Here is a 13,432-nt window from a genome sequence, read left to right as displayed (position 1 = left end):
AGCTACCTTTAAGAAATTTTCCTAGTAGTTCTGCCATATAGCTAGCTCCCACTTACATTTCATTGGCCACACATAGCAACAAGGGAGGCTGGGAAATGTAGTCTTTTAGCCACTCAGATAAAATCAGAGTTCTGTTAGTTAGGAACATTTGAGAGAATGGATATTGAAGAGGAAACTAGCAGTCTCTGTCAAATACATCAAATGGATGCACCATAATTGCCTATTTTTGGACATATGAATTGTTCCCAGGTTTTCTTTCACTACTATTAAAAACACTGTGATAACATACTTGTGCAGACATCTTTGCCTAATCTTCAATTATTTCCTCAGGCTAAATTCCTGGAAATGAAATTGCTGGGTCAAAGGGTATGGGCATTTTTAAGGTTTTTGATACATATTGGCAAATTGCTTTCTAGAAAGGTTGAACCAATTTATATTCCCATCAGCAGTGTCTGAGAGTGCCCTTTACCTTATCCTACACCCTCACCAACACTGGGTATTATCATTCTTCTTAATATTTGCCATTTTTATAGTAAAAAATGGTGTGTTATTTTAATTTGCATTTGTTTAATAGGAAGGTTTAATAATTTTTCATCAAGTTTAATATTCATGAAGCTTAATATTAATTTGCATTATTTTACATTACCATTTTATGTCCATCCATTTTTCTACTAGAATGTTTGTCTTTTTCTTATTGACTTTTAAGGGTTTTTTTTTAATATTAAATGTATCAAGAGGATTGAAATTATTTTGATGGAGTTTTCATTCCCAAAGTGAGTTTATAGTTATTATTTTAAAGCTGTTTTTCTGAAAAATGATCCAAACATACTTTACCTGGCATTTTATTTGATTTCAGTGTTTGTATAGATTGATAGTTTGTATAGATTAAGTAAAAGAATAAGTATTATTATTTGAATTATGTGCTTTGGACTAATTTAATTTTTAACGATGTAAATACCTTGCTGAGAGGTTACTTATTATTGTGTATTCGTTTTGTAAAACTCTCATTTATTTATTCGATGCAAAATTTTTGTATAGACATCTGAAAGAAAAATATTTCCCATTTTAATATTTCATATTAAATTAATACTCAATTCTTTAGAAATATAGTTTTAAAATGTGTGTTCTTTTTTGAAGGCCATTTGGATATGGTTCGCTTTCTCCTTGATGCTGGTGCAGATCAAGAGCACAAAACAGATGAGATGCACACTGCCTTAATGGAGGCTTGCATGGTAATTATAAATTGTACTCAAGATTTTGGGGAAAGTCAAGGTCATCTTTGTTTAACTCTTTAAGGATTAATTTTATATTTTTAGAATTTTATATCTACGATATCAGTAGATTTTTTTAAAATATATTTTATTGATTTTTCACAGAGAGGAAGAGAGAGGGATAGAGAGTTAGAAACATCGATGAGAGAGAATCATCTATCAGCTGCCTCCTGTACACTCCCCACTGGGAGTGTACAACCAACGTACATGCCCTTGCCTGGAATTAAACCCAGGACCCTTCAGTCTGCAGGCCAACGCTCTATCCACTGAGCCAAACGGGTCCCGGCGATATCAATAGATTTTTTAAATTTTGATAATACTAAAGAGGGAAAGGGAAATATCTTTTATTTACTTTTTGATAATAAATCTCTCACTGTAGGTAACAGTACAAAAGGCAGTCTTGACTGTCATTTCCAACTCACTGATACACTTTTTAAATCTCCCCCCCATTATTTTAATGTGGTAAAATACACAACATAAAATTTACCATCTTAACTATGTCTTCTTTATATAGATTTTTTTGGACTCCTTCTCTATATTTTCTATTTCTCAGTTATCCTGCTCACACTCCCCAAGTCCTAAGTATTTTGGCTTACCTGTGTTCTGGTTTTGTTCCCTTTACCCATAGAAATGTTCACTCTTTGTTTAGGTTCTATTTCCTTTGGCTATGGTTTGAAAAAAAAACAAACTGAAGTGAATGTCCAGTTCATCTCATTGTTCCCTTCTTTCGGTGATCGTAACTCTAGCTGCCCAATGCCTCCCGTTGCTTTATCTATTTTTTTCTAACTTTTATAGTTAAGTCCAATACCACCTATTGTTCTATGGCTAGGACATTTAAAGTCTTAAAATTTAAAAAGAAAAAAAATTTTTTAATAATGATATTAGACCTTTAAGAGTGGGTTATTTATTTTATTATTCTGTTGGCAAAATTAATATTGTTCATTAATATCAAAAAGTGCTTAGTATAGTTTCTCTTTTAATATATGTACTCAAGATATGATAACAGAATCCATAAAGAATCTTTAAAAATTCACGTAAGTTCAAGCAAAACAATTTATTAGGAGCCTTCAGTAGTTCAGCACAAGTCAGTAGTGCCCTGATCTATAAACACTTATAAATCCTTATTTTCTATTCAATTAGAAATGTATTTCAGATACCACATATTACAATGATTTGGTTAAAATATATTTTATTTTACATATATTTGATGAATTAGTAAAACAAACAAAAAAGTATATTAGTAAAACTATAATTTTAATGTGAAGTCATTTGTCTTTGGTATTGTATCAAAAATGATTAAAGCTAGGTTAGTTATTTAGTTAAGTATAATGAAACTCTTGATGGTTGCCAAAATCCGACATTTAAGTAAGGGTTCTTTAATTATTTCTTTAATAAAAGAATTGCCCGCCGAAGCCGGTTTGGCTCAGTGGTAGAGGTCCCAGGTTTGATTCCGGTCAAGGGCATGTACATTGGTTGCGGGCACATCCCCAGTGGGGGGTGTGCAGGAGGCAGCAGGTCGATGTTTCTCTCTCATCGACGTTTCTAGCTCTTTATCTCTCTCCCTTCCTCTCTGTAAAAAAATCAATAAAATATATTTTTTAAAAAAAAGAAAGAATTGCCCAACCTTATAAAACCTTAGTTTTGTACTCAGTCTTTCTTTTCATTAGCAATATTTTGGTCATTTGAAAAATATTGAATAACATGACATCTGACTTTATATGCCACAGCAAGAGTTAAGGCCTACATAAATTTTTTAATTTAAGAATTTTAAACTGATAGAGGGTATTTATGGTGATAGAGAAGTATAGAATGAATACCCTCTAGGAGAATATTTAGTTAATGGCCTTACTAAGATACTTAGTTTTACATCTTTGTAAAATTCATTGCTTCATTGCAGCAAGCTAGTGACAAGAAAAAATATAGGGTAATATCAGTCCTTCGGAGTTTACGTTGACATAATCCCAAGTGGTAATGACCTCATAGAATTTGTTGTTATTTTTTTGCCAAGTCTTTGTTTCTTAAATAGATCTAATGTAATTTTTACACTTAAACATGACACCTAAGTTTGAGGGTATAGCTCTAGTAGTATAAACATTTTTTGAGATTCTGTTGTCTGCTATACATTTAACAGTTTTTTTGAACTTCAGAGAAGATAGAAAATCAAAATTATTTGGAATTGTCACTGTATGTCACAAGTATGATTATTTTAGAAAATGTTGGGTTTGTTCAAAAGTAAGGTAAAATAATTTTTATGGGCTTTTGATAAGATACCGTAGATCTTAAGTTGCTCAGATGGACATGATAATGTGTATGCATCTAAATGGCATCTTTCTGTGTTTTCTCAGTCTCTTTTGGCACTTTAAAAATTTCCAAATAATTTCCTTCCTCTTGTTTTACTTTTTGAAATCTGCAGGACGGACATGTAGAAGTAGCACGTTTGCTTTTGGATAGTGGTGCTCAGGTGAACATGCCTGCAGATTCATTCGAGTCGCCGTTAACACTAGCTGCCTGTGGAGGACATGTTGAATTGGCAGCTCTACTTATTGAAAGGGGAGCAAATCTTGAAGAAGTTAATGATGAAGGATACACTCCCTTGATGGAAGCTGCTCGGGAAGGACATGAGGAGATGGTGGCACTACTCTTAGCACAAGGTAAAGTAGTTTTACTTCATTAACAAAAATTAATTTCTTTTGGATGTTTTGTGTCAATATCAATGAAGTTTACTACAACTAAAATATTGTTTTGCATTGATGGTAAATTATCAAGACTCTGGACTGAACTCCAGAAGCAGAGATGATAGAGATGATTATTATAATTCAAAACAATTACTTTAATTATTTTGTAACTATTTTATCTATCTTTATGCTCTCCTCAGGTGCAAATATAAATGCCCAGACAGAAGAAACCCAAGAAACAGCTTTGACTTTGGCTTGCTGTGGAGGATTTTCTGAGGTTGCAGACTTCCTGATTAAGGCAGGGGCTGATATAGAACTTGGCTGCTCCACACCTCTCATGGAAGCTTCTCAGGAAGGACACCTGGAGTTGGTTAAATATTTACTGGCTGCTGGTATGTGGCTTAAAAAATGCCTTTTAGAAAAAGATTTTTATGTTGCTTTCATAAGTTTAACAATTAGACTTCACTTTTTCATATCTTCAAAAGTTGAAGGACATCTGTGCTAGGACAATTTAACTGCTATTCTTAGGCTCCTAACTCTCTAAAAATGTCCTTTTCCCCCTCATTTTTTATTAAGATATTATATGTGTACATACCTTACCAATCTAAAAATATCATTTTATAGGACTTTAAAATATATGTATTTTTACTGATTTTAGAGAGGAAGAAAGAGGGAGAGAGAGAAACTTCAGTGATGAAAGATAATCACTGATTGGCTGCCTCCTGCATGCCCCCTACTGGAACTGAGCCCCAAACCTGGGTATGTGCCCTTGACTGGAACTGAGCCAGGGACCTTTCAGTCCCCAGGCCGACGCTCTATCCACTGGGCAAAACACGGTTAGTGCTCTAAAAATGTTATTCAAAAAATTTTTTCTTGTTATAATGGTTGTTTAGTGACCATAGGCTTCATTTGTGTGTTTTTTTAAGACTGAACTTTTTCTTGTTCATTCTCCCTTGAGGATATTTTTTCCCCATTGCTTTTCAGAGAAAGTGGACGGGAGGAAAGGAGGTGGAAAGAGAGAGAGAAACATTGATGTAAGAGGTGCTTTCCCTTCCCTGGAGCATGCCTTTCCCTTTCCCTCCTGTGCTACCCCTACTAACTCCCCAGGCACGTTACCATTAGCTTCCTCATTCAAGCTCCAAGGGGCCTTCCTTTACCTCTATAACTTATTTCCTATGCCCATTTTTTCTAGAAATTACTTTTTCTCCTTCTGTAATTTACTCAATAAATATTCTCTTAAAAAAAAGAAAAAAGAAGCACATCAATATGAGAGAGCCACATTGACCAGTTGCCTCCTGTGGGCACCCCAAGCAGAGGGGGAGACCAAACCCACAACCCAGCTATGTGCCTTGGACCATTGGTGTGTGGGCAAACACTCTTACCATTGAGCACACCAGCCAGGGCTTAACTTTTAAAAAAATATGTTTTTATTAATTTGAGAGAGAGAGGAAGAAAATAAGAGAAACATTGATGTGAGAGAGAAACATCAATTGGTTGCTGTGACTAGCAATTGAACTGCTGACCTTTTAATGCGCAGGACACTGCTCAACCAACTGAGAGCCACACCAGCCAGGGCCATTGGCTTCTTATTGGCCTTCTCTCTCCAGTGAATGGTTTGTGGCTTCTGCAAAAGAGAGCTTAACATCTAGTCTCTCTGCTACTAAGAGGAGGTGGGGATGACATTAATTTGGTGCCTTTAAGCCTATTCATTTCTTGACATTCTGAGTTTTCACACACACACACACACACACACACACGGCAGTTTTATTTTTAATTTTTTTGCAAAAGTACTTACTATTAAAATAATTTGTGATTTATACTTTATTAAGCAATAATACAGCAAAGTAAGAATATACCAAACGAATTGATTCAGGAAGATGTAAACATTTATATAATATAATCATCCATATCTGATATATTTATTTAAAACTATAAAGAAAATATTCAACAAAACTTGATTCATCCCTTTTGGACTTTCACTGTTAAACATTAATTTGAATATAGCCCAGCCTCAATTTTTCTTTTGAATTATTATTGAAATCATTTCTTAATCCAGATGGTTAATAGTTCAGCTGATTGTTTAGATTTTGAATTAGTGCACAAACTGACCATACACTGTAATTATTATATGCATTATTCAGTCACTCTTCCTTCATCATTTTCAGTAATTGTCTGTATCCCATTCAAGAGTCTTTCTCATGTCAGTTACACCTCAATTAAAAAAGAGTCTTTATGCCAGGCTGGTCTGGCTCAGTGGTTGAGTGTGACCTGTGAACCAGGTTAGGGCATATGCTCGGATTACACGCTTGATCCCCAGTGTGGGACTTCTAGGAGGCAGCTGATCAATGAATGATTCTCTCTCATTATTGATGTTTCTATCTGTCTCTCCCTTCCTCTCTGAAATCAATAAAGCTATATTTTTAAAAAATAAATTATTGAATATCAGACATTCTGCTAATTATTAATTACCCCTGGTCCCTGTCTGGTATAAATTATTAAACACATTATTATAGATATAGAAACTGATGCATAATCATGTTTCATATTTTCCCTAATGTATCCAAGCTAATAAGTGACAGAATAAATACTTAGAACTCCTTACATTTTTTCTATTTTATCACCATTAATTCTAATATTGAACTACTTTTGCTAATTTGAAGCATAGTTTCTAGAATTATCTTAGATATTTGAGAATCACTTTTTTTGACCACTACCTAAAATTTTTTTTCTAGATTAAAGTATGATTTATTTATGTAAAGTTCTTATTTTAGTACTAAAGAAAAATCCAATAGGTCTTTTTAAAAAAAAATCTTTATTGTTGAAAGTATTACAGATTCATATAACAACTATTGGTAAATATGTCTCTTAAATCTCTCTTAATCTGCAGGATCCCCTTCCATCTTTCTTTTCTTATTCCTTAAGATTTGGTTAAAGAAATGGAATGTTGCCCTAGCCTGTTTTGCTCAGTGGATAGAGCATTGGCCTGTGGACTGAAGGGTCCTGGGTTCAATCCCTGGGCACATGCCCGGGTTGCGGGCTAGATCTCCAGTAGGGGGCGTGCAGGAGGCAACCGATCAATGATTCTCTCTTTCATCATTGAAGTTTCTATCTCTCTCTCCCTCTTTCTTCCTCTCTGAAATCAATAAAAGTATATATTTTGTTTATGTTTTAGGCTCTCTTAGATTTTGCTAATTGCATTTCCATTCCATTTAACTTGTTTTTCTGTCCCTTGGATTTCCTATAAAGTAATAGGTCCAAAATCTTGACTGAATTAGGGGTGTCTGTGTGTGTGTGTGTGTGTATTTACTTGACTATTTTATAGATAGTATTTGTTATTTATAGTATTTATTATCTTGAGGAGATAATAAATGTCTGATGTCTCTTTTTGTAATATTATTAGCCATTAATGACATTGCTTAGATCCATTAATTCAGTAGAGGCTGCAAAGTAGTGATATTATAAAGTCGACTATTGCTTCTTTTCTTGTTTATTGATTAGCTAAAATATGTCTATAAAGAGAAACTTCCCCTCATGAACTATTTGATTACTCTTAGGTATAAATTATATAGGAATAGCAGTATAAATGTTTGATTTTTAATGTTCCCACAACAGTCTTTCTCTTTTTTAATCCTCACCTGAGGACATGTAACACAAATTCTAGAGAGAGGGGGGGAGAGAGAAACATCATCAGCTGCCTATCACATGTGCCCAACTGGGGATCGAATCTGCAACCCAGGCACATCCCTTGACCAGAATTGAACCCTTGACCTATTAGTGCACAAGGGACATGATCCACCCAGATAGCTCCAACTAACCCAGCTATCCGGCCAGGTTTTTTTCCATCCTTTATTAACATTTCCAAAATAATGAGGTGGTCCTATAGCATCCTTCAGTAGTGACCAATAAAGTATTTTATTTATTTATTTATTTATTTATTTATTTATTTATTTAGTCCTTACTCCAGAACATGCATAGAGAGAGGAAAAAAGGGAGCGAGGAAGAGAGAGAGAGAGAGAGAGAGAGAGAGAGAGAGAGAGAGAGAGAGAGAGAGAGAGAGAGAGAGAGAGAGAGAGAGAAACATCAAGGTGAGACAGAAACATTGATCGGTTGTTTTCTGTATGTGTCCAGCTGGGGATCAAACCCACACCCAGGTATGTGCCCTGGCCAGGAATCAAATCGCCAACCTTTTGGTGCTCAGGATGATGCTAAACCAACTGAGTCACTCCTGCTGGGCAAGTGTTTTTATGTTTTGATATGGACATTATTTTGAACTTTTAGATTTAAACCTCTATGATGGCTTTTATCACACCACAGTCCTCATTTTTGTTTTTATGTAAAAATTGTCACAAGGTATTGGCAATTTAACTATTTTTGGTCAATAAGATTATCTCCTAAATTCTTTTGATATGATCTCATTATAGTCTTTGAGATTTCTTTGTGTTTTTGTTGTTCATCCTCACCTGAGGACATTTTTCCATTGATTTTTTGAGAGAGCGAAAAGGAGAGGGAGAGACAGAGAGAAAAACATCGATGTGAGAGACACACATCATTGTGGTTGCCTCAGCACACATGGGATCAAACCTGCAACCCAGGTAGGTACATGCCCTCAACTGGAATTGAACCTGGGGCCCTTCCGACTGCAGGCGGACACTGTACCCACTGAGTCAAAACAGCTAAGGTGAAGTTTCTTTGCTTTCTGATATACTCATCTTTGCAGCTTTTGCCCCAGTCTTGGAACCAATCATTTTTTCTAAGAAGCACTCATTCCACTTAGTAGGAAATAATACTTAGAGACCATAATCTAAGTTAAAGGTGCTATTTCTGCTTAGTCTGTCATTGTCTGTGGTCTTTATAGTTGATCAGATTTAGGAAATATTTCTTTTTCTTATAGATAAAATATATCATGAGTTCACGTCAATACTTCTAATACTAACCTCAGCAATGTTATATTCTGTGTTTTCTCTTAATCATGCCAAAAATTTCACTTTTTACCAAAGGATTACTCATTTTATTTTATCACAATATCTATGGAACTGTCTCAGAATACAATCCAACACTACCACCAATATGATTTCTGAAAACTGATATTTTTGCTTTGTTTTTATAGCTCTTTCATTTCTTAGGGTATATCTTACTGAGGATGTGAAGGCAGACTTTACTGTATTTTAAAATCATTTGGTATAGTTTCTTTCTGTATAGCTAAAAGCATTTTTACAAAGTATATTTAAGGAAAATTAGGATATTTAAAACACAAACCAATAGTTTCATCAAGTATTTTGTTGTTGTTTTGTTCTGTTTTGTTTTTAACATTTAGGACTATTGTGAAGTAAAAGCCATCATAGTAAATGCTATCGTAATAATATCCATATCAAATTTAATTTCTTAAAATATGTTTTTATTGATTTCATAGAGGAAAGGAGAGGGAGAAAGAGATAGAATCATCAGTGATGAGAGAAAATCATTAATCGGTTGCCTCCTGCAGGCCTCCTCCTGGGAATTGAGCCCAAAAGCTGGGCATGTGCCCTACCAGGAATCAAACTGTGACCTCATGGGTCAATGCTCAGCCCCTGGGCCATACTGGTGGGGCTTCATACTTCAAGTTTATCAGTTTCATGAAATTGCAAAATTAAACTATTTAATATAATGTATAATTCACAAAGTAAATTTATGATTGTTTTTTGTTTGCTAGGTGCTAATGTTCATGCTACAACAGCAACAGGAGACACAGCCTTGACCTATGCTTGTGAAAATGGACATACAGATGTTGCAGATGTTTTACTTCAAGCAGGGGCTGATTTAGTAAGATATTTTTAATTTCAAATATTTTTGTTTTAATTCTCATTCATTTCTTTTTAACATTTAGAAAAATCTAATTAAGATCTATAGTTTATATGCTTTATATAAATTAACTTTAAAAATTTTGGCTCTTTGTTTATTGCATTTATTAATAATATTTTAAAATGCTTAGATTTTTATTCTCACCCCAGTTCCAATTGACATTCTTACACTTTTTAAATTGCCCATTATTAGAAATATTATAAATTCAGTGATATGTTTACAAAATAAGAATAACCTGTCAAATCACTTTGAGTGATTTCTTTTGTTTCTCTAATTTGACTTTAAAAACAAAGCTATCTTTCTAACATTATTAAAGTATTCTATTATTTTTCTGTTCTTTTAGTGTTTTTCAGTTTGGCTTTTCAAAGTTTTAAATTAGATGGCAGATTTATGTATGTAATATTTCTTACAACTGTGGGAATTGTAAATCATATCCCACTTAAAGGTTTATGCTTCTTGCTGAAATGGGTGCTTTGATTCATTTTTATTTTGTAAAGGTTCTTTAAACTGCTTTCTAATTTCTCACAAAATTTCTTTATATATTTCATAAAAATGTATAAGATATGTTATATGAATCAAATTTATTAGTTTTAGTTATTTGGGGGGGAAAACTGTGCAATTATTGTCTTTTAAACCATTTCTAAAAGCAGACATTCCCAAATAGATACCTGAGATTATTGGAAAATAATTATTGACTAAAATAAATGTATAGTATACTACTATTTCTACTATTACTAAATATTATAATAACACTAGCATTCATTATTATTAATTAGGATTTTCCCCATCAATTCGAATTTCTAAGGTGTACTTACTAATTTTTATTTGAGAACAAGAGGCCCATTGCATGAAATTTGTGTATTCCCTCAGCTCAGCCGGGAGTCCTCAGGGATGTTCAACTGATGGCTTAAGCCTGCTCACCGAAGTCAGATATTTTTAGAGCTGCCACAGTAGCAGGAAAGGCTCCCACAACCACTGCTGTGCTCACCAGCCTTGAGCCCAGCTTCTGGCTGAGCAGTGCTCCCCCTGTGGGAGTACACAGACCACCAGGAGCCAGCTCCTACATTGAGTGTCAGCCCTCTGGTGGGTCAGTGTGTGTCATAGTAACGTGTCATTCCACCGTTCAGTCGATTTGTATATTTGCCTTTTATTATATAGGATTATGACGAGAGACATATTAAGTAGATCTCAATCTTCTGCCTTCTTCCTATATCTTTTTCCTTTTTTAAAGTTGCTTTGGGTCATCTATAAAAATTAAGAATTGTCATATTTCACCACTTGAAATAGAGTAGGAAAAAAAAAGAAATAGGATAGAGCATAAAAGCTTAGATACTATAAATAAATTTAATATTTTTTTAAAATATATTTTATTGATTTTTTACAGAGAGGAGGAGAGAGGGATAGAGAGCTAGAAACTTTGATGAGAGAGAAACATCGACTGGCTGCCTCTTGCACACCCCCTACCGGGGATGTGCCCGCAACCAATATACAATATACCGGAATCGAACCTGGGACCTTTCTGTCCACAGACCGACGCTCTACCACTGAGCCAAACCGGTTTCGGCTCAAATTTAATATTCTTATCCTCCAAATTCTTACCTGAATTCTCTCTTCTTCCATTTTTCTGCAACATAGTCACTTTCTTAACCTGTTTGTTGAAAGTTTTTCTAAAAATATTAAATAGGAAAAAGATAAACTTTTAAATGTATTTTAGTGTATAGCATAATCTTACTGATTTTGATTGATTTGAGTTAGAAATCTATTATGAAATACTAGAGGCCCAGTGCACGTGCACCGTAGGGTCACTCAGCCTGTCCTGTGCAATCCGGGATTTCTTGGGGGATGTCGGACTGATCCCCACAGGTGCATGAATTCATGCACCGGGCCAGTTTTGGCCCGATCCCCACAGGCCAGGCTGAGGAACCCCCACCCCCACTGGTGCACAAATCCATGTACAGGGCCTGTAGTATGCATATAAGATCTTTAGTTAATCACTTCCCACCCTCTACCCTCCCCTCTGAGATTCATCAGTCTGTTCCATGTTTCGGTGCCTGTTTGTTGAGCATCTGCCCCCTGGTGGTCAGTACATGCCATAGCTACCGGTCACATGGTCGAACAGTTGTTTGGTCACTTAGACTTTTATATATAAATTTTCAAATATTTTATTTCTTTTTAAAAAAATATATTTTATTGATTTTTTATAGAGAGGAAGGGAGAGGGAGAGTTAGAAACATCAATCATCTGCCTCCTACATACTCCCTACTGGGGATGTGCCCATAACCAAGGTACATTCCCTTGACCAGAATAAAAACTGGGACCCTTGAGTCTGCAGGCTGACGCTCTATCTACTGAGCCAAACCAGCCAGGGCCAAATATTTTATTTCTATAGTCTTCTGGAATTATGTAGTGTTTGTGATTAGAATTCTTTAGAAGATTTGCATTAAATGAATAGATAGGTTTGAATTTACTGTTTTACATTTAAAATATTAGATTTAGAAATGGCTCAGATAAATACATATTTTAATTAAATATTTAATTAATACTGTTATTTTAACAATTATTTTTTATTTTGCAATCTATCTTTGCATTTCTTATTTACATGTAATTATAATAGTTTTCTCTACTTTTTCCAGTGTTTTTGCATAATCTTCATATTATTATAGTCTATTTTTATAACTCTTTCATAATATTCATCAAATTAATGAACCATAACCATTCACTTAATAGTGAAGTTTTGACTTTTCATTTTTCACTGTTAAAAATACTGTTGGGTTTGATAACTTTATATGCATAACTTTTTCTATTTTTCCTCCTTTTCAGTTATTTTATATATTGATTTTAACTTTTAAAAATATATTGCTTATTCCATGCTTTTGCACTCTGTCGACAGACATTTCAATTTTAATATTAGTTCCTTTACTAGTTACATTCTTTATAGAAGATGTGGAAAGTGTAGGAAAGCATAGTAAGTTGGTATTTAAAACCTATAAATATACTTTGTAATTTCAGACTTTACTATAAGCCAGAGAGTTGTGAAAAAAAAACCTAGTCAAATATAAGAAATGAGTAAAGCAGACAGTATCAGTTACTGAGTCCTGAGAAAAATGATTGATAATTCTTACTAGCTGGACCTAGCAAGGCAATAACATCTTTCTTGTCCTATCTCCTAGTATCTGTTTTGGGCTATAGTAACTTCCCCCAGTGGTTTGCAGGTGGAAGACTTTCCACTCCCATTGCATAGAGTGGAGATATAGTCCATTTGAGCATTCCATGTGTGTGTTCTTGATATCTAGGTTTGCTAGTTCTTTAAGTTAAATAGATGTTATTATGGGTTGGTTGGGCACCTTCATTTTGGGGAACTATTTTCATGCTTAGTTTCAAATAAGGATGTATAAGTAAGTAAACCTTTGGAATATAATTTGGACCAGCCTTAATTACATTTTAGAGTTTAACTTTTGCCATAATTCAAGGTTTTGATATTATAATTTTTTAAAAGGAGCTTAAAACTTTGTTTTCTATTCTATTCTTTAAAATATTCTGCAACAGAATCAGTTAAGATATTAATATAAATTTTTAAAACCAATGAGTAATGGTCTAGAATGATATTAACTATAGACCATTCTCAATAATTACTGTTCATTAGACCAG

The 13,432-nt window shown here is 34.1% G+C and overlaps 1 protein-coding gene across 6 annotated transcripts in view; it reads left to right on the top strand.

The window, feature by feature from the left end:
• LOC311623135 (ankyrin repeat and KH domain-containing protein 1) overlaps nt 1–13,432 on the top strand; it is a gene marked incomplete at its 3' end in the record, with an annotated part of 113,716 nt that overhangs the window by 36,660 nt on the left and 63,624 nt on the right. For 5 of the 6 annotated variants that reach the window (XM_084884921.1, XM_084884924.1, XM_084884925.1 and 2 more), the window contains exons 7-10: nt 1,138–1,232; nt 3,685–3,922; nt 4,147–4,338; nt 9,636–9,745. In XM_084884921.1, the coding sequence (XP_084741047.1) occupies nt 1,138–1,232; nt 3,685–3,922; nt 4,147–4,338; nt 9,636–9,745 (635 nt within the window). The remainder of the gene's footprint in view (nt 1–1,137; nt 1,233–3,684; nt 3,923–4,146; nt 4,339–9,635; nt 9,746–13,432) is intronic. The other variant, XM_084884926.1, reaches the window with a different exon arrangement.

This window comes from Pipistrellus hanaki (assembly GCF_964339955.1).
Source record: "Pipistrellus hanaki genome assembly, chromosome: 5".
NCBI lineage: Eukaryota > Metazoa > Chordata > Mammalia > Chiroptera > Vespertilionidae > Pipistrellus > Pipistrellus hanaki.
Note: the sequence above shows the minus strand (reverse complement) of the source record. Positions and strands in the feature narration are given on the sequence as shown.